The 22,500-nt window shown below is 36.9% G+C and overlaps 1 protein-coding gene across 6 annotated transcripts in view; it reads left to right on the forward strand.

The window, feature by feature from the left end:
• TRAPPC12 (trafficking protein particle complex subunit 12) overlaps nucleotides 1–22,500 on the forward strand; it is a 186,796-nt gene that overhangs the window by 1,239 nt on the left and 163,057 nt on the right. For 2 of the 6 annotated variants that reach the window (XM_077153081.1, XM_077153080.1), the window contains exons 2-3: nucleotides 5,859–5,936; nucleotides 6,280–7,509. In XM_077153081.1, the coding sequence (XP_077009196.1) occupies nucleotides 6,286–7,509 (1,224 nt within the window). In that variant the 5' untranslated portion in view covers nucleotides 5,859–5,936; nucleotides 6,280–6,285. The remainder of the gene's footprint in view (nucleotides 1–5,858; nucleotides 5,937–6,279; nucleotides 7,510–22,500) is intronic. The other 4 variants (XM_077153082.1, XM_077153083.1, XM_077153078.1 and 1 more) reach the window with 2 other exon arrangements.

Genomic DNA, 22,500 nt, shown 5'->3' on the forward strand with positions numbered 1-22,500 from the left:
TGGTTCTCAGTTCTTACATTCTGTGATTTGTAACAGGATCTCCACAGTTTGGAAGATGTGTTTCCATTCTGCTTTATCATTAAAATTGTAATTATTAGAGTGCATTGGTGGTTCTGTGGTAGAATGCTTGGCTTCCACGTTGGAGACCTGGGTTTGATTTCCAGACCACGCACCCCCCCAAAAAAAATTGTAATTGTTGTGCTTATATGTGTGCAGCTCTTGACAGTTTGCACAGTGCCTGTGAATCTGTTAGTATTTAATCTCATTATCTCGATTTTCAGATGAGGAAAATAAGATCTAAAAAATGTTTCAAAGGCCACTTCTCTTAGTAGCAACTCTGGGCTCAGACGGTTATTCCAGTTCTTCATTTAGTTCTTATACTGTCTCACCCCTGCTGCTCTAGATTACCTTCTGTCATAGCAAACTTGCAAGGAAAGCAGAGCTGTCCCATCACCCAGAAAAGTGCATAGTCAGGAAAACAGGTTTAAATCCAGTGAAATCAGGATTTGCAGTATTAGTTTGGGCAAATCACTGATTTTTCTCTTCTGTATATTGGAAGAAATAACAGTACTTTTAAAGTTTGTCATGAAGATTAAATAAGACGTGAAATATTTGTTCCATAATGTGTATTCATTACATGGTAACTTTTGTATATATATGCTAACCCAAGTCTTCCCACGCCACCATCCATTGCCAAAAGTTTTCCGTCATCCGAAACGAAAACTTTACTGATTAAGTATTAACTCCCCATTCCCTCCCCCAGCCCTTGATAACTTTTTAGTTGCTTAGTCTATGAATTTGCTTATTCTTATTATTTTACGTGCGTGAAATCATATAATATTTGTCCATATGTAACTGGTTTATTTCACTCAGCATGTTTTCATGGTTCATCATTCTTTTTTTTTTTAATGGGTAGGCACTGGGAATTGAACCAGGTCTCTGGCATGGCAGGCTAGAATTCTGCCTGCTGAGCCTCCGTGGCCCGCCCACATCATTCCTTTTTAAGGCTGGATATTATTCCATTGTGTGGATATAGCACATTTTTTTTCCATTTGTCTGTTAGTGGAGACTTGGGTTGCTTCCATCTTTTAGCAATTGAGAATGCTGCTGCTATGATTATCTGTGTGCAAATAACTGTTTGAGTTCCTGCTTTCAAATCTCTTGGGTACTTTCCTACAAATGGGATTGCCGGGTCATATTGTAATTCTACACCTAACTTTCTGAGGAACTGCGGAACTGTTTTTTCGCAATGCCTGCATCATTTTACATTCTCACCAGCAATGAATGAGTGTTTCTATTTCTCTGCACCCTCTCCAACACTTACTTTCCATTTTTTTAGTAATGGTCATTCTAGTGGGTTTGAAATGGAATCTCATTGTGGTTTTTATTTGTATTCCCCTAGTGGCCAAAAATGTTGAATATCTATTCATGTGCTTATTGGTCGTTTGTATATCATCTTTGGAGAAATGCCTTTTTGAGTCTTTTGCCCATTTTTAACTTGGGTTGTTTATCTTTTTGTTGTTGAGTTGTAAGATTTCTTTATATATTCTGGATATTAAACCTGTGTCAGATATGTGGTTCCCAAATATTTTCTTCAGTTGTGTAGGTTATCCTTTTACGTTCATGAAAAAGTTCTTTGATACACAAAAGAGGTTCATTTTGTTGAAGGTGTCGTTTGTCTACTTTTTCTTTGGTTGCACAGGCTTTAGGTGTAAAAGGTTAAAAAAACACTGCCTAATTCAAGGTCCTCAGAATGCTTCTTTATGTTTATTGTAGGAGTTTTATAGTTTTGGTTCTTATATTTAGATGTTTTATCCATCTTGAGATAATCTTTGTTGGATTTAATTGGAGATAGAGGGCTACCTTCACTCTTTTGTATACAGATAGGCAGTTTGCCCAGCACCCATTTGCTGAAGAGACCATTCTTTCCCCACTGAGCTGACTTGACACCCTTGCCAAAGATACATTGGCTATAGATGTTAGGGTTTATTTCTGAATTCTTAATTTGATACCATTGGTTTCTGTGTCTGTCTTTCTGCCAGTACTATTCTCTTTTGATTACTATACCTTTGTAATAAGTTTTAGGAACTGGAAGTTCTCCAACTTCCTTTTTCAAGATGTTTTCCTCTAATTAGGGTCCCTTACCCTTCCCTATAAATTTGATGTTCAGCTTTTCCATTTCTGCAGAGAGGGCTGTGTTCTAGTTTGCTAGCTTCCAGAATACAATATACCAGAAACGGAATGGCTTTTAAAAAGGGGAATTTAGTCAGATGCTAGTTTACAGTTCCAAGGCCGAGAAAATGTCCCAATCAAAACAAGTCTATAGAAATGTCCAATCTAAGGCATCCAGGGAAAGATACCTTGGTTCAAGAACGCTAATGAAGCTCAAGTTTTCTCAAGTGAGAAGGCACATGGCAAACACAGTCAGAGTTTCTCTGTCATCTGGAAAGGCACATGGTGAACGCAGTCAGGGTTCCTCTCTCATCTGGAACGGTACATGGCAAACATGGCATCATCTGCTACCTTCTTCTCCTGGCTTCCTGTTTCATGAAGCTCCCCGGGAGACGTTTTCCTTCTTCATCTCCAAAGGTCACTGGCTAGTGGGCTCTGCTTCTCATGCCTATGTCATTCCACTCTGATCTCTCTGAATCTCCCATTCTCCAAAATGTTTCCTCTTTTATAGGACTTCAGAAACTAATCAAGACCCACCTAAATGGGTGGAGACATGCCTCTACCTTATCCAGTTTAACAGCCGCTCTTGATTAAATCACATCTCCAGGGAGATGATCTAATTACAGTTTCAAACATACAATGCTGAATAGGGATTAGAAGAAACGGCTGCCTTTACAAAATGGGATTAGGATTAAAACATGACTTTTCTAGGGTACATGCATTCTTTCATACCGGCACAGTGTATAATATTTGTAATGTGCTGTTGGATTCTATTTGATCATATTTCGTTGAAGATATTTGCTTCTGTATTCATAAGGGTTTTCAGTCTTCTTTTGCGGTATCTTTATTTGTCTTCAGTGTTAGGGTGATGTTGGCTTCATAGAATGAGTTAAAAGGTGTTCCTTCCTTTTCAGTTTTTTGAAAAAGTTTGATCAGGACTGATGTCACTTCTTCTTAGAATGCTTGGTAAAATTCACTGATGAAGCTGTGTGGTTCTGGGCTTTTCTCTGTCAGGACGTTTTTGATTACTTATTGAATCTTTTTATTTGTTATTGGTCTGTTAAGATCTTCTATTTCTTCTTAAATCAGTGGAGGGTAGTTTGTATGTTTCTAGGATTTTTCCATTTCATCTAGATTGTCTTATTTGTTGGTGTACCATTGTTCATAGTATGCTCTTATAATCCTTTTTATTTCTGTGAGATTGGTAGTCATGTCTTCTCTTTCATTTTTTATTTTTGTTTTTTTGCATCCTCCCTTTTTTTCTATGTCAATCTAGATAGAGGTCATTAATTTTATTGCTCTTTTCAAATAATTTTTATTTCATTGATTATTGTATTTTATGTTTTCATTTATCTTGATTATTGTATTTTTATATTATATTTAATTTATCTCTACTCTATTCACTGTTAATTCCTTCCTTCTGCTCTCTGTGAGTTTAGTTTGCTCTTCCTTTTCTGAATCCTCCAGTTATGAGATTAGATCTCTGATTTGACATCTTTTTTATTGCAAAAATTTTCAGCTATAAATTTCCCTCTCAGCGCTGCCTTTACTGCGTCACATAAGTTTTCATATGTTGTGATTTTGTTTTCATTTGCCTCACGTTACTTCCTAATTTCCCTTGTGATTTCTCCCTTGACCCATTGGTTGTTTAAGAGTGCATTGTTTAATTTCCACATGTTTGTGAATTTTCTAGTTCTCCCTCTTTTACTCATTTCTAGCTTCATTCCGTTGTGGCTGGAAAAAGATGCCTTGTATGATTTAAATGTTTTTTAATTTATCAAGACTTGTTTTGTGATGTAACATATGGTCTATCCTACAGAATGATCCATGTGCCCTAGAGAAGATTAGTATTGTGCTGTTGTTGGGTGAAGAACGGTTCTATATATATATATATATATATATATATATAGAACATATATGTTAGGTCTACTTGGTTTGGTGTACCATTCAAGTCTTGTATTTCTTTTACTCTTCTGTCTAGATGTCCTATCCATAATTGTAAGAGATGTATTGAAGTATCCTACTATTAATGTAGAACAATTTTTCCCTTCCGATTTGTCAATATTTGCTTCATATATTTGGGGCTGTGCCATTTGGTGCATATGTATTTATAATTAAATTATTTTAAAAATTATAAATTAAATTTTTAAAAATTTTTGTCTCATTTGTAGCTAATATTATTGTATTATTATTATTGTACAAGAAGTGGAAAACTAATAACCGATTTATGCTGAACAAGAAAGTTCCCCAAAGTGTTTTTTTGATTATCTACTTTACAGTATTGTTTTCAATCTCTGGTGATCCAGGGTCTGAAAGGGAAAGAAGAAAAAAGCTGATTTGGAAAACTGTGATGGAAGTCTTGGTAGAAAAAAAATGACCTTATCGAGAGATCAGCTAATTTTAAAGGTCAAAAAAGTACTGTTTTTCTGGGGATGTTACCAGACAAAGGATATGGATTCTTTTGACTGACATGCTCAATAACCAATTCTTGAAACATCAGGGTTTCAAAGAGAGAAAGAGTTTGTTACTAGGTGCATAGTAGGAGAGCAGATGGCCTAGCAGCCCAAAATCTGTCTCCCCGAACTTTCCAATTCTGGTAGTTTTATTAGAGAAAAAATGTGCAGGGTTTAGGAAAATGAGCACAGTGGCCCCAGAGGATGTAATTAGAGGTGATCTAAGTATAGAGCATACACAGATTGATTACATGCTTAGTCACAGAATTGATGTAAGAAAATGGCAGAATGAGGTATAGGTCACTTGTAAGTTAAAGTCTAAGCTACTGCCCGTGTCAGGTGGGCCCACTTTGATTAGATCCTGTCTCAGTTATCAGATAACTTTGGACTTGGGGTGGGTTAGTTCTGGGCTGTCTTTAGTAGTTACAAGACTCTGGAGGTGAAAAACTGGGTAACGGGGTACAAATGAAGATTACTCACAAGGTTTTTACAATCACAGGGGCAGAAGATTAGGGACTATACAATCATTATCGGAGATCAAGGCAGCTGGATTACAATTTAGAGATTTCAGGAGTTTCCCTCCATTTACTCCAGTGCACCAGAAAGCAAAAGGAAATATCTGTATAATGATTTCAGTAATCAAAATCATCCCTTAAATCCTGATTTCTCAGTTGCAGGGAGGAGGGGGAACCCTTCATATTTTATCATATTTTCCTAGATTTCCTTAATTGAATTTATTCACTGTGAGAATAGAACTGCATAAAGTAACTTTTGTACCACAATCATCACCACCCCCAAAAAAGAAATTCTTTAAGAAAACGAACAAATGCACTTTTTATTAGGAATCAAGCTCCTTGCCTCATCCTGTGACCCTTCACCATCTAGCCTCAACCCAACATTTCAGCTTTAGCTGGTGCTGCTTTCTCCATTTACTAGCTGTATGATTTTGAGCAAGCTTTATAACTTCTCAGCCTCAGTTCCTTCCTCTGCAAAAGAAGAAAATGTTAGTAACCATATCATAAGTAGTTCTGAGAACTAGATCAGAAAATGCATATAAGACACTTGGAACAATACCTAGCAGGTTGTAAATGTTCCATAAATGTTATCTATTTTTGTTATAGTCATCAATTTCAGTAATCACTCTTTAATGAGCATGCCTTTTTTATTCATTTTGCTTAACTTTCTTCTTTTTCTACTTGCTTATCTTTTGCCCATACCTTCTCACTGTTTCAAATTCCTGGAATTAAGCAACAACAAAAGCTCAAGGGTGTTGAAGAGAATATTAGAGGTTGGAGCGTCAGGAAGTCTCATGTAAGTCGGGGGCGGAGGGGGAGCTTCACCTGAGTTGTAGCAAATGAGTAGTATTTAAAAGGTTGGAGAGGGTGGGCAAAGGTGGCTCATTGACAGAGTTCTCGCCTGCCATGCCAGAGACCCAGGTTTGATTCCCAGTGCCTGCCCATGCAAAAGGAAAAAAAAAAGGTTGAAGAAGTAGAAATCTTTTGAATTTTGAATCATTTAAATATATAACCAATAAATATTTTAAAGTAATAGGACAATTTTTAATAAGATGACATTAATATTAACTTGAATACATAGTGAGAGTTTTGTTTTTTTATGCAAAGATGAGTTTAATACGTTTTTGTCTTTGTTTCAGGTAACTATGGAAAATGCTCAAGCTACTAACCAAAATATGACTGAGAAGTCTCCTCCAGCTGAGGTGGGAACTGAGAATATCATTCAGCCAGTAACTCAAGAACAAGGGGAACTTCTTTTTCATGAGGAAACCATTGATCTTGGTGGAGATGAATTTGGGTCTGAAGAGAATGAGACCATATCAGAAGATTCTACTAATTTCATAGATAAGCTTAATGAGCACATGATGGAGAGTGTCCTTATTTCTGACTCTCCGAATAATAGCGAAGATGATGTGGGCGACCTTGGTTGTTTGCAGGAGGTTGTAGAGCCTGTGGAAGGCAAAGCTGATCACAGATCGGAAAATACCATAGGTAAAGAAGAAACTGATACTCTGAGTAATGACAGTGAAACGGATCATGATGATACACCTAAGGATGTCTCTGACATCACCTCTGATAGCAGAGCCTCTTTGAAAGACGACCCAACGCAAGAAGTAATTAAAGGCATGCCCGTATTTGAAAATGAAGATGCATTGAACTCAGCCCCAAGTGATGAAAAAACTAACCCAGAACAGATTTCAGAAATATCTTCTAGTCAGTCTTCTAAAGATGAGCCTATCCCAGTCTGTACCATTTTCAGCCAATCAAATACAACTAATTCCCAGCCTCATTTGTTTCTGCATGATGGCTTTGAGTCTCAGATGGTAAAATCTCCCAGTTTCAGCAGTGCAAGTGAAACATCAGCCAAGACACCTCCTCAGGTGGTTCAGCCAAGTCCCAGCCTGAGTAAGTTTTTTGGAGATACGACCAATACGAATTCCTTGGCTTCAGACTTCTTTGATTCATTTACTACTTCCACTTTCATTTCTGTCAGTAATCCTAATGCAGGCTCTTCAGTTCCAGAAAAGCTGTCTTCGCTCACTACTCCAGTAGGAAAAAAATCCCCAGATTCTGCTGATCATTCATACTCTGCAGGGATTGAAAGATCAGAATCAGATATTTCTACAGCTTCTCCAGAAATTTCTCAGTCTCCAAAACCATTTTCACAGATACAGGCTGTATTTGCAGGAAGCGATGACCCCTTTGCCACAGCCCTGAACATGAGTGAAATGGACCGCAGAAATGATGCATGGCTTCCTAGTGAGGGAACCAGAAATGTTTTGATTTCAGTAGCTACTCAGCAGTACAGCACAGTGTTCATAGACAAGGAGAATCTCACCATGCCAGGCTTAAAGTTTGACAACATTCAGGTGAGATATAGAATATTTTTAAAGGAATTTTCCTAGTGGAAAGTTTGTTAATTTAATTAGATAATTCTGTGTTCAGATCCCATCCCTTTTAATATTTTTGGTAAAAAAAAATATATATATATATAATGCCTTTGAAAGAATTGAAAAATCCTTATTTTCCAGTATAACCTAAGATTATGATTGTGAGAGTCTATGTATTTATGTCACTAGGTATTTTGGAGCTCTGTTGATTTCCCTAATATAATGTATTTAAGATATTACTAAGAGACTTAGTGTTTTAGTTTCGTAGACTGCTCAAGTAAATACCATGAAATGGATTGGTCTGAACAATGGGAATTTATTCACTCCATTTTAAGGCTGGTAAATGTCCAAATTGAGGTATCATCAAGTCAGTGCTTTGTCGCCAAAGATTCTGGCTTTCTGGGGCTAGCTGCTGTGATCCTTGGTTCTTTTGTCACAGAGCAAGGCTCATGCCAGCATCTCCTGGGCTCTTCCTTGTCTTCTTGGTTCCCTTTCACCTTTATGCTTCCTGTGGCTTTCTCTCTCTGTCTGAAATTCATTTTCTATAAAAGATTGCATTAAATTGTAACCCATACCAGACTCTGAAATCTTATAATTATAATTATAAGACTCTGAAGTCTTATAATTAAGTGTTGTGGTATGCTTTGAAATTTATTGCTTTATATATATATATATATATATATATATGTTATTTTTCACAATTAAACAAATTTAAATATATAGATAGATAGATATAGATATAGATACAGATACATACACTGTCAAAACGTGAAATTTGTTTTTTAAAAATGACTCCATTAAGAGGATTAAGACTGTCATGGTCAGGGACATGTGTGTCAATTTGGCCAAGTTGTACCTGTTTGTCTGGTTGGGCAAATGCTGGCCTGTCTGCTGCAATGAGGACATTTCATAGAATTAGGTCATGATCATGTCAGCTGCATCCACAGCTGATTCCATTTGTAATCGGCTAAAGGGGAGTGTCTTCTGCAATGAGTGATGCTTAATCTAATCACGGGAAGCCTTTTTAGGAGGATTCAGAAGAGACAGGCTTTCTTCCTGTTTCTACCGGCAAGCCTCTCCTGTGGAGTTCGTCCAGACCCTCCATCGTAATTGTCGGCTTCACAGCTTTCCCTGTGGATTTTGGACTCTGCATTCCCGTGGTCACATGAGACACTTTTATAAATTTTATATTTGCAAGTGTCTCTGTTGATTCTGTTTCTCTAGAGAACCCTAACTAATACAAAGACCCAACCTGATTGAGGTAAGACACACCTTAACTGAAGTAACCTCCTTAAAAGGCTCTACTTATAATGGGTTTACACCAACAAGAATGGATAAATTTTAGAACATTTTTTTCTGGGGCATATACAGCTTCAAACCATCACACTTAGAAATAAATACCAGCCAGGTAGTTAATTACACCATAATTCTCTGAAGTGGTTTTAAACTTTATATGACTGATTTATTTGTAAAATTTGAGCTCCGGAAATTGAATCCGGGTCTCCAGCACGGCAGTAGAGAACTCTGCCTGCTGAGCCACCGTGGCCCACTTAGTCCATTCTCTTTTTAAATCTGGAAAAGCATACTTGTATTACATATACTTGATGTAGAAGGAGTATTTATAGAGTCAATAAGAAAGATATGAATGGCTGAAAAAAATAGCAAATCACAAAAATGTATAAATATTGTATATAGTAAATGAAAATAAAAAAGTTCATTCTCTAATAATCAAAGACAATCAAATTAAAACAAGTATTTCTACTTTCCATCTTTTTAATTAGTGTTTGTTTGTTTATAATTATCCAGTGTTTATTAAAGTGTGGGAAAGTAGCCTGTCTCAGGCAATCCTGATGGGACCTAAATTTGAACAAATCTGAAAGTGCATTGTTAGGTGGTTGGTTGAGTACACTTGACTCATTTCATCTTTACACTGAAGTATTTATGTAGAAGTTAAAAATGATATTGTCACAGAATAGTTTAATGAGATTTACATTTTATTGTTACTTTTTAAAAGCAACATATAAAATAGTATGTATAGTATGATAAACTTTTGTAAGTATATAAATATGTAGAAAAGTTAATTTATTTGCCTATCGCATTTTAATTGATTATACCAGGATTGCAGATAGGATTAGCACTTTCTGTGTTGTATGGTATGTGGGAATGCTCCATATCTCCAGTTCACCTGCCTCATATCCTGTACCCTTTTTCATGCAAGTGAAAGAAGAACCAATAAGCTTCAGCAGCTGTTTCTTGATAGTATACTCAGTTGCGTGAATATGACTCTTTTTATTTGATTGATGGAGTACTGTGTCTTGTGAGTGCTGAATTCCCTAGGGAAAAAAAAATTAGATCAGTTCATTAATTTTTTCTAGATTTTGGATATTTGACATAACAAGCTTTTCAGAATATTCACTTATTAAACTGGGGGCTTAAAATTTACCGGGTATTGTAATAAGCATATTTCCCTGCCTTCTTAAACAGAATGTAATGGACATAATTTAACCTTTGCAGGGCCTATTTAATGAATACCAGGGATTTGACTGTGATTTAAGGGGATATTTGAATGTTTAGGATTTGATTTCTTTTTCATTGAATTCTTACTCATTCTTCACCTCAGCCCTCCCTTCATACCGTAAATCCCCAAGATGGCTTAAGTTTTCGCTTATTGTTTCTTCCCTTCCCTCCCTTCTTAGGGTCTTTGTACTCTCTGCTGTTTTTCCTTTATCAGTGCATCCAACCTTTGACTATTCCTTTTCAATTCTCTGATTGAATTCATGAGAAAACTGATTGTAGTTCATGAGAAAACTGAAGGATTGCCAAAGGAAGTTACATAGCTTAGTGGTTCCCAAAAATGTATTCAGGCTCAAAGATCCTAGGGCACATTTGGAAATTTATAGAGTTGTTTCATTTTGATTATCAAAAGGGCTGTAGAGAAAAAAAGGAGGAGAGGTCCTAGAGAGAGCAAATGATGATTGGTAGGGCCAAAAATGCTATGTATCTTTCAATGGCTGGGTAGTATCCCACAATAAAAAATTATCCTGCCCCATAGAGGGAGGAGGGCTGGGGACATAAATGAAATCAGAAAGAAAGATAGATGTTAAAGATAGAGATGGTATAATCTAGGAATGCCTAGAGTGTATAATAATAGTGAAATGTACAATGTACAAATTTTAAAAATGTTTTGGCATGAGGAAGAACAAAGGAATGTCATTATTGCAGGGTGCTGAAAATAGATGATAATTAATACTTTAAAATGTCACCTTATGTGTGAGACTAAAGCAAAAAATGTTTATTTGTTACAAAATTTAGATTTTGACTAGAGCATTTCCTAATATAACTCATGTAGATAGTTTGATTGAATGTCATAAGTACTTGGAATCTCAGGTAGCACATGAGATTTTGTTGGTTTGTCCGGAGTGATCCCCTGATGAATCCCAGAATGATTTGATCAGTGACTGGAAAAGTATTTGCAAGCCCCCTTCGGGGAATGGTGAGAATGGGGAGAAATTCAACTTCCCCAAGTTGAATTCTTGATATTCGCATAAGCAGTGTGGACAACCAAAGCTATAGGCTGAGCCCCCAGTCTTGGGGTTTGTTCACGTGAAACTTAACCCCACAAAGGATAGGTCAAGTCTACTTAAAATTTAGGCCTAAGAGTCACCCCCAAGAGAGCCTCTTTTGTTGCTCAGATGTGGCCTCTCTCTCCAGCCAATATGATGAGCAGTCTCACCACCCTCTCCCTCTCTGCGTGGGACATGACTCCCAGGGGTGTGGACCTTCCTGGCAACGTGGGACAAAGATCCTGGAATGAGCTGAGACTCAGCATCAAAGGACTGAGAAAAACCCTAGAATGAGCTGAGAATTAACATCAAGGGATTGAGAGAACCTCCTCGACCAAAAGGGGGAAGAGTAAAATGAGACAAAGTGTCAATGGCTGAGAGATTCCACACAGAGTCGAGAGGTTATCCTGGAGGTTGTTCTTATGCATTAAGTATATATCACCTTGTTGTTCAAGATGTAGTGGAGAGGCTGGAGGTAATTGCCTGAAAATGTAGTGCTGTGTTCCAGTAGCCGTGTTTCTTGATGAAGATTGAACAATGATATAGCTTTCACAATGAGACTCTGTGAATGTGAAAACCTTATGTCTGATGCTCCTTTTAGCTACTATATCAACAGAAGAGTAGAACATATGGAATAAAAATAAATACTAGGGGGAACAAATGTTAAAATAAATTCAATTTGAAATAGTGGTAAATGAAAGCGAGGGGTAAGGGATATGGTACGTATAGTTTTTTTTTTTCTCTATTATCATTTTATTTCTTTTTCTGTTGTCTTTTTCTAAATCGATGCAAATGTACTAAGAAATGATGAATATGCAACTCTGTGATGATATTAAGAATTACTGATTGTATATGTAGAATGGAATGATATCTAAATGTTTTGTTTGTTAATTTTTTTTAATTAATAAAAAAAAGTTTAAAAAAAAATTATTATCCTGCCCCAATTGCCAGTAATTCTTAAGCTGAGATACACATCTTAAAATTCTGACTACTTTAATCTGGATAAAATCAGATAAAGAGACTCTGTTTATGAGTGAAAGATATAGACTTTGTGATAGCCACCTTCATAGCTTTGAAGCTTCTATTATGTACCACCACAACAATGGGTCCAGATGGCTAACTGGGAAATAAGTAGGACGTTCAGTCAGTCAGCAAGTAATTAGGAAGCACCCTTTACATGTGTAGAGCATGTAGACCAGTCATGAGATAGTGTGTTTTTTTGTGTTTCCAAAGCTCTTGCAGTTTACAATGGTTGCTTTGGAAACCTCATGGTGAGCAAAAATTTTAACTAAAAGTAGTTCCTAAGATACTTTTAACTTTCACTTATCACAAACATGCTAGATGAACAAATGTGTCTTATTAGTTGTGTATCATCCTTCAAAGAAACTTTTCATTTCCAGGATAAAAAAGAGAAACTTTAAGGTTTACTTTGAATGAAAATGCAGAGTTATTTTCCAGAAAATTTAAGATTATAACAAAGAATAGTTCCTGTATTAATTTTCTGTGCATCAAGTTCTTAAGATGTCAACCAACCATTTGGTAGATCTTCCTATTGATAGGTTTCTCTCTCAGCCATTCCTACTCTTTAGGCTGTTTATTCTGTATGAGATTTTGAACACACATCTGAATTTTTTCCCCAAATTACTCACCCACTGGTGCCTTATGAAAACTCCTATTCCTGTGGGATAAAAGTTGAATTAAAAAAAAAATTTGTTGCCTGACTTTTATGTCTTAGAGTAGCATCACATGAAGAATATAGGGAAAACATAGTTCAGGAATTTTCAGAACCAGAAAAGGAAGTTGGAGAATTGTTTATATGAGACTTATTCATTTAAAAAGTGAAAAAAATTAAAAATACTAAAAAAGATAAGAACTTAAAGCAGCAAAATGTCAATGGTAAAAATACTAGAATTTAGCTCTCATTGGTCTTGTCAGAGGGCATATCCAGAGATATTTTAGCCTGCTGGTACATCTAAATGTGTGCCAGTGCACACATTTTTTTTTTTCATCTGGCTTTTGCACTGCCTTTCTTGTCCTTGTTTCCTTAATGGTCCCTTCCCTTTCACCCTTCCCACTGATTAAATTTGGCAGGATTCCCATCAGGAAAGCCCATGAAGTATAACGCTTTTTTTTTTTTTTTTTTTTATTTACATACTATGTAATCATCCAACATGTATACTCAGTGGCTCACAATATCATCATATAGCTGTGCATTTATCATCACAATTGACTGTTTTTTTTCTTTTTTTGTGAAAAATAACATATATACAAAAACAATAAATTTCAAAGCACATTGCAACGATTAGTTGTAGAACAGATTTCAGAGTTTAGTATGGATTACAATTTCACAATTTGAGGTTTTGACTTCTAACTGCTCTAAGATACTGGAGACTACACATAGTATCAATACAGTGATTCAGCAATCATAGTCATTTATTAAACCCTAACTTCTCTGTGTAACTTCAGCATGACCTTTGATCTTTCTCCCACTCTTTAGGGGTTTTTGGACTATGCCCATTCTAACTTTTTCATGTTGGAAGGGCTGTCAGTAGTAAGGGATGGGGAGATGGGACTAGTTGATGGTCTGGAGAGGCTGGCCCCTTTGCATTTCAGAACTTAATCTGGTCCAGGTACCCATCTGGATGTTGTAGGTTTCTGGAAAGTTACCCTAGCACATGGAACCTTTGTAGAATCTTATATAATATTCTAGGTGTTCTCTAGGATTGGCAGGAATGGTTTTGGTTGTGGTTTGGCAACTATGATAAGTAGCAATGTCTAACTGAAGCTTACGTAAGAGTGACCTCCAGAGTAGCCTCTCAACTCTATTTGAGTTCTCTCAGCCACTGACACCTAATTTGTTACACTTCTTTTCCCTGTTTTGGTCAGGACGAGATTGTTGATCCTATGGTGGCAGGGCTGGATTCATCCCTGGGAGTTATCTCCCACACTGCCAGGGAGACTTTCACCTCTGGATGTCATGTCCCACAAGGACAATGATTTACGTTTACAAGGACAGTGTAAGCAGAGTTGGGCTTACAGAGAGAGAAGCCACATCTGAGCAACAAAAGAGATCCTCCAGAGGTGACTCTTAGGCATACCTATCAGTAAGCTAAGCTTCTCCGCCACATACATGAGCTTCACAAGAACAAGCCTCAAGATCAAGGGCTTAGCCTATTGATTTGGATATCCCTAATGTTTGACACAGTATTGGGAGTTTCCCTGGTGGTAAAGTTTGATAGTTTTATATATTTTCTCCCATCCCTCAAGGAACTTGACCAATACTTTTTGATTTTCTGCTTCATGTACCCTGGGATGTATCTAGGCATTACATTAATACATTAATAATGTAATACATTACATTACATTAATACTCATTCTTATTCTGGGCTCTCCCTGAGTGTGGATTGTTTAAATGATCTATCCAAACAAGTTGAGTTAGATTAAGTGCTACAGAAAATGTAGGTTCTAGCCAAAATAAGTGTTTCTTCCCTTGTTATCAAAGAATGTATGAAGTTCTAAAATACAGACAATACTCCTGTATTCTCAATTATCTTAATCCTGACCTGATCTGCTTCATTCTTATCTCTAAATACCAGGTTATACATATATAGAAGAGCCTCTCAAAATCCAGAAATAACAATTACCACTCCAGACTAAATGTGACTGCAATAAGAGCCTAAAATCCAGGCTCCTATTTTCTTATAAGTATTTTCCAACTGAGGCCATACCATATTTGCTCTTTTGTTTCTGGCTTATTTTGCCTCACCACGTGTCCCACAGGTTCATTTACAATGTTGCACGGCTCACAGCTTTGCTTCTTTTTTGTAGCAGCACGATATTTAATCATATGTATACACCATCATTTGCCAATCTATTTCTCAGTCAGTGCATCCTTCAGCTACCTGCATTCATTGGGCATCATGTGTAAGGTCTGTGCTGGTTTGAAAGGATGTGTGTCCCCTAGAAAAGCCATGTTTTAATCAAAATCCCATTCCCTATTCAATACTGTAAGTTTGAAACTGTAATCAGATCATCTCCCTGGATGATGTGATTTAGTCAAGAGTGGTTGTTAAACTGAGTTAGGCAACGACATGTCTCCACCCATTTGGGTGGGTCTTGATAAGTTTCTGGAGTCCTATAAATGAGGATGCATTTTGGAAAATGAAAGAGATTCAGAGAGAGCAGAGAATGCTGCAGCACCACGAAGCAGAGTCCAAGAGCCAGCGACCTTTAGAGATGAAGAAGGAAAACGCCTCCCAGGGAGCTTCATGAAACTGAAAGCCAGGAGAGAAAGCTAGCAGATGACGCCGTGTTCGCCATGTGCCCTTCCAGCTGAGAGAGAAGCCCTGACTGTGTTCGCTATGTGCCTTCTCACTTGAGAGAGAAACCCAGAACTTCATCAGCCTTCTTGAACCAAGGTATCTTTCCCTGGATGGATACCTTTGATTGGACATTTCTATAAACTTGTTTTAATTGGGACATTTTCTTGGCCTTAGAACTGTAAACTAGCAACTTATTAATTTTTAAAAGCCATTCTGTTTCTGGTATATTGCATTCCGGCAGCTGGCAAACTAGAACAATGTCCAAAGTCAACAGTCCATCTACACCCTCAATTTTAGATAATGTCATTGTTCCAAGACAGAGATAAACCAATAAACATACCCTCACCAACTAGAAAATCCACACCTCCCCTTAACTCTTATTACTCCCTCCATTACATACCTCTGTTGTTGCTGTGGTACTGTTGATGTTTTCCTATTAAACATACACCATAGCATACAGTAGCAGTTTCCCCCTATACCCCGAAATTATATACTCTTTGTACGAGATTCATCCCTTTGAAGTAGTTCATACAATAAATTATTTATATTTGTAGTGTTAATCGGTGGGACACATGGGTCCATACTACCCCTTTCAGTCATATTCACCTTCAGTATGATAATACTTATAGACCCACTAGTGAACTGCCTTCACTTTTATCTATTCCTTTACATTTAAGTTCAACCTCATTAGCTAACTGTTTACCCATCTCTAGCTTCTATGTATCTCTAGGTCCCCTATATTCTGTATTATAAACCTCTGATTTTACCTTTACCTTGGTCATAAAAGTGGGGAGTCATACAGTGTCTACTTTTGTGTCTGGGTTATTTCACTCAGCATTATGTCCTCAAGGCTTATCCATCTTGTCATGTGCTCCAGGATCTCATTTTGTCTTAACTGCTGCGTAATATTCCATCGTATGTATATGCCACATTTTGTTAATCCACTTGTCTGTTGATAGGCACTTGGATTGTTTCCATCTTTTGACGATTGTGAATAATGCTGCTTGAATATCAGTGTGCAAATGTCTGTTTGTGCCACTCTTTTAGGTCTTCTACCGATTGCATGGGGTTTCTGGTCTCTGCCCTGTCCTTGTCATTGCAGCTCCCCTTCCTAAACTGGGCTGAGTGCCTATACTTATCTCCATAGGCATTTTTTTTTTATAGTCATAGTCATCCAAGATACACAGAATCCATGGAAATCACCTAGGAAAGGTATCTATGGATTATTCACTTTTACAGAAAATAGAACTCATCAAAGCCTTCTGCAAAAAAAAAAGATACTTGGGTATATACCAAGTAGTGATATTGCCAGGTCATAGGGCAACTTGATATTTAGTTTTGTGAGGAACCGCCAGACTGTCTTCCATAGTGGCTGTATCATTCATTATACATTCCCACCAGCAGTGCATAAGTAACACTGCCTTTTAAAGGCTGCTCAGTATTATGTCTGAAACCTTCCAAAATCCAAAGACATCACTGTTACTGCCTCTGTTACAATCCCCTACTGAGCTCAAAACTTCTAAGAAATGGAAATTAGCTATTTGCCAACAAAGGTTAAAGAGTTCTAATCCAGTTCAGTTCCTCATTTTATGGTTAAGAAACTGTGATCAAAGTGCTCAGTGCATTCACCAGTAAGCCTGCTATGTGCCAAATATTCACTGTCTTAGGTCTTAGCAACACAAAGAATAGGATGTAGTCTATATGCATGACTGAGACACAGGTCTGGGGAAAATAGACTTATAAATGGATAGTTATAACAAAATATGCTGTAATTGAGCCAAGAATAGATTCTCATGGATATGTTTACCTGAGGTAATGCTGCTAGTAACTAGCAAAGCCCTCCCAAAACTCAAGACCTATTTGCTTTGCTTCTGGGGTCTTTTTCTTATATTATGTTGTATTTCTGTCTACCATATAAATGACTCATTGTGATTATCTCAGAAAGATTTGCATTTGAGCCAAAGAACTAGAAATTAAATATTTTAATTTTAAGCATTGGTACAGAGGGGGTGCAGTTTTGGTGGGGAGCAAAGAGCTGTTTTAGTGTCCCAGAAATTACCTGGTTTGTAGACATTTCTCTGATCAGTCCATGAGCATAAAAAGAATCTTGAATTAGGAAATTTAGTTTCAAATCTTCCTTTACCAGTCATCTAGGGAAAGTCATTCAATATCTCTGGTTTAGTTTACTTATCTGTAAAATGAAAGGTTTTGATGAGTCTGCCTTAGGATGTAGGCTAAGCTGCATGAACAAAGAAAGCCAAAAATAAAATAGCTGAAACAGGATACTAGTTTATTTCCCTCTGGTATAACAGTATAGAAGTACGTGGAATAGACAGGGCTAGAGAGTGACTCTACCATCCTGAACAAAGGTCAAGGAAGCTTTTCTGCTTGTTGCCAGCTCCTAGCTGTCAGGAAAAGGGAAAGGGCCAAGGTAGCATAGCAGTTTTCCTTTTGAGGTGCATCACCTGGAAGTGGCATGTGTTGTGTATCTACTCACATCCCGTTTGCCAAAATTTAGCCACTTTGCCGCTCCATACCGCAAAAAAAGCCTGGAAAATATAGTCTTTAGCTAAGCTGCCATGTACACATTCAAGAATTCTATTGAAAGAAGAAGAGATTTTTTATTGGTGCATGACTAATTGTCTCTTCTGCAATAAGATATCACATACATAGCCCCTCTGTACTAAAACTTTCTAAGAATCTAAAATCTATAAATGCTGCTGTCTTTGAAATACTGCTGGTAACTGATCTCTGCTGTTCCATGTACAGGCGTTATCTAGCTTGTAAATAGATTTCATACTAATTTTCCAGTAAATGGCATTTTAAGTTGTACTTTTATTTCTAGTCTAGAAATAAAAGTTTCTATGGCCTAGTCCCATAAAAAAGGACTATTTATGTAGAGTCCCTTATATAGAGTGATTATTATATTCTCCCTCTCCCTTTTCCTTTATCTCTCTCTCGCTTTCACACACACGCACACACTCCTGCTGTTAGTAATTGAACTAAATAAGAGTGTTAGGAATAAACATTTGTTTACAAATCTTTGTATGGACAGGTTTTCATTTCTCTTGAGTAAAAACATGAGAGTTACAATTGGGGATCATAGGGTAAGTATATGTTTAATTTTATAAGAAAGAATCAAACTGGTTTCCAAAGTGTGTCTCCCATTTTACATTTGCATGAGCAATGTATAGAGTTCTAGTTGTTCCACATCCTTGTAAACACTTGCTCTGGTCAATCTTTTTTAATTTTAGCAATTCTAGTAGATATGTAATAGTATCTTATTGGGATTTAACTTTGCATTGCCCTGTTGACTGGTAAGGTTGAACATCTTTTGATATATAGACTATTTGTATATCTTATTTGTGAAGTATCTTTTGAAAGTTTTTGCCTATCTTTTTAAATTAGGATATTTGTCTTATTGGGTTTTCGGAGTTCTTTAAATATTTGGGATAGAAGTTCTAGTTAGTAAGCTGCCGGAATGCGATATACAGAAACAGAATGGCCTTTAAAAAGGGGAATTTATTAAGTTGCAAGTTTACAGTTCTAAGGCTGTGAAAATGTCCAAATTAAGACACCAACAAGAAGTTACCTTCACTCAAGAAAGGCCGCTGAAGTTTGGCATTTCTCTCTCAGCTGGAACAGCACATGGCAACGTCTGCTAGCTTTCTCTCCAAGCTTCTTGCTTCGTGAAGCTCCCTAGGGCATTGTCCTTCTTCATCTCCAAAGGTTTCTGGCTATGTGAACTCTGTTGATTCTGTTGCTTTGTCAGTTCTGGTGGCTCTAAAGCTTTTTCCAAAAAGGTTCCCTCTTTAAGGGCTGCAGTAAGCAACCCCAACTTGAATGGGTAGAGACACATCTCCATGGAAACCATCTAATCAAAAATTACCACCCACATTTGGGTGGGTCATATCTCCATGGAAACAATAAAAATATTCCACCTAGCAAAATTGAATGAGGATTAAAGGACATGGCGTCTGAGGTACATAATAGTGTCAAACTGGCACAGAAGTCATTGTCATATATATGTATTCCAAATATTTCCTCCCATTCTGTCCCTTGCTTTTTCATTTTCTTAATGGGATCTTTTGAAAGGCAAAATTTTTAATGTATTGAAGTATCATTTATATATTTTTTTTCTTTTAGGGTATGTGGGTTTTATATCTTATTTAAGAACTCTTTGCCTATGTAAAGGTCAATATGATACACTCCTTTGAGTTTCCTTTGAGAATTTTAGTAGTTTTAGCATTTACATTCAAGTCTATAATTCTGCATGTAAGAATTGCTGTAAGAATTGTTGTTCATTATTTTCCAAATTGATACTCTAGTCTTGCAAAACCATTTGTTGAAAAGGCTGTCCTTTCTTAATGTAATAATCTTGGCACCTCTGCTGTGAAAATCAGTTGACTATGTATAGGTCAGTTTTCTTTTACTCTCTTCTGTTTCATTGCTATAGATATCTGCTCTGTGTCAGTACCACACTCAACTTGATTACTGTAGTTTCATTATAAGTCTTGAAATCAAATAATGAGAAACGTCTAACTTTCCTACTTCCAAAAACCTTTTGGCTATTCTCAAGCCTTTGTATTGCCATATACATTTTAGAATCAGTTTTTTAATGTCTACTAAAAAAAAAGAGGAAAAAAACCTTCTTAAGTTGTTATTTCAGTTGCATTGCATCTATAGATAAATTTAAGAGAATTGGCATTTTCTCATCCATGAACGTAGATCTAAGAACGTAGCCTGATTCTCTCTTTAGGTTTTCTTTAATTTCTTTCAGCATAATTTTATAATTTTTAGTGTTTAGGTTTTTATATATAGTTTGTTAAGCCTATTTCCAAGATATGTCATAGGTTTTTTGTAAATGGTGTGATTTTTTAAAATTTCATTTTCCAGTTGTTCATCACTAGTATAAAGAAATACAATTGATTTTTGTATATTGACTTTGTACAGCCTTACTGCATCCATGTATTAGTTCTAGTAGTTTTTTGGTGTTTGTTTGTTTGTTTTGTAGATTCCTTAATATTTTCTACATAAAGAATCATATCTTTAAATAAAGGCTGCTCTGTATCTTTTTTTTTTTTTCAAACTGGCTAGTTTTTAGTTTCTTTGGCTTGCCTTGTTGCACTGGCTAGTTTCTAAAACAGTGAGGAGCCTGAGACTTTTACAGTACATACAAACTGTCAGGTTAGTCTGCCACAGTTTTCATGGATGCTGGCAGAAGATACAAGATTTCTGAGTCAGAGACAGATAACTTGTTAATCACAGGACAGTCCGCACCATGAGCACTGTCATATTTTTGTCAGTTCCCCTTTCCCCCAGCTCCCACAGGCACAACGTAAATGAGCCCAAATGAATTTCAACATATACAGGCATTATAGGCAAGGAACTCTGATCATAGGGAACCCGAGTCTTTTATAATAAGCAGTATGCCTGCCTGCCTTTTGCTCCAGTGGGAATCACTGTCTCCATTTTTCAAGGTTGTTCATTATTAAGAATCCTTGAAAAGATAGTCCAGAACAAAATCTGTTAGTTTCTCACATGACATGTGAGAACACAAGAGACACATGAAGAATTGTCTTCCAGTAGCCAGGGCCTCCATTATAATGTTGAACAGAAGCAAAGAGAATAGACATCCTTTTCTTGTTCCTGATCTTAAAGAGGAAACTATTCAGTCTTTCACCATTACATATGAAAGCTGTAGGATTTTTGTGATGACTGTTGTCAGATTAAGGATATTTCTTATGTTCCTAGTTTTCTTAAAATATTTATCGTGAATGGGTTTGAGCAAATATTTGCCTGCATTGAGATGATCGTGTAAGATTAATTATCAAATGGTAGATCAACCTTGCATTCCTGATAAAAAATTCACTTGAGCATGGTGTATTAACCTTTTTATATATTGCTAGATTTAACTTTCTCATATTATAATAAGGGGTGGGTTTTTTTGCATCTCTGATCCTGAGGGATACTGGTCTGTTGTCTACTTTTAATATTTTTATCTGGACTTGGTAGTAGATAATTCCAGCCTCACAAAATGAGTTTGGAAGTTGTGTCAGGATTCCCCAAAATCACCCTTAGGTTTAGTGATTCACTGGGTGGACTCACACAACTCGTGTAATTATATTCATTGTTATGGTTTATTATAGCAAAATTATACAAAGCAAAATGAGCAAATAGAAAAGTGAAGTAGCTTTTCATGAGGTGAAGTCTGGAGGAAACCAGACAGCAGCATGCAAGAGTTCTTCTTGAGTGAAATTGCATAGGATGCATTTAATTCTTCTAGCAAAAAGTTGTGACAACACATGTTAAGTGTTGTCTACCAGGGAAGCTCATTAGAAACTCACTGCCCCAAATTTTTATTAGTGGCTGGTAAAGCAGGCATCCTCTGCCTACTAAAATGTCATACTCCCAGAAGGAGAGCAGATATTCAGCATAAACCATATTATTTGTACAAACAGTTTAGACACAGTGAGCCATTCCTATCAAGAAATGATGGGAACCCTCCCAAAATCTCAGTTCCCAGATGTCAGCCAAGGACCAACCTTGGTAGCAGACTGTTCTAGTTTGCTAGCTGCTGGAATGCAATATACCAGAAACGGAATGGCTTTTAAAAAGGGGAATTTAATGAGTTGCTAGTTTACAGTTCTAAGTCCGAGAAAATGTCCCAATTAAAACAAGTCTATAGAAATGTCCAATCAAAGGCATCCAGGGAAAGACACCCTGGTTCAAGAAGGCCGATGAAGTTCAGGGTTTCTCTCTCAAGTGAGATGGCACATGGCGAACACAGTCAGGGCTTCTCTCTGAGCTGGAAGGGCACATGGCAAATACGGCATCATCTGCTAGCTTTCTCTCCTGGCTTCCTATTTCATGAAGCTCCCCGGGAGGCATCTTCCTTCTTCATCTCCAAAGGTCACTGGCTGGTGGACTCTCTGCTTCGTGGTGCGGCAACATTCTCTGCCCTCTCTGAGTCTCTCATTCTCCAAAACGTTTCCTCTTTTATAGGGCTTCAGAAACTAATCAAGACCCACTCAAATGGGTGGAGACATGTCATCCCCTAATCCAGTTTAACAACCATTCTTAAC

This window comes from Tamandua tetradactyla, chromosome 3 (genome assembly GCF_023851605.1).
Source record: "Tamandua tetradactyla isolate mTamTet1 chromosome 3, mTamTet1.pri, whole genome shotgun sequence".
In the NCBI taxonomy this organism is placed as follows: Eukaryota; Metazoa; Chordata; class Mammalia; order Pilosa; family Myrmecophagidae; genus Tamandua; species Tamandua tetradactyla.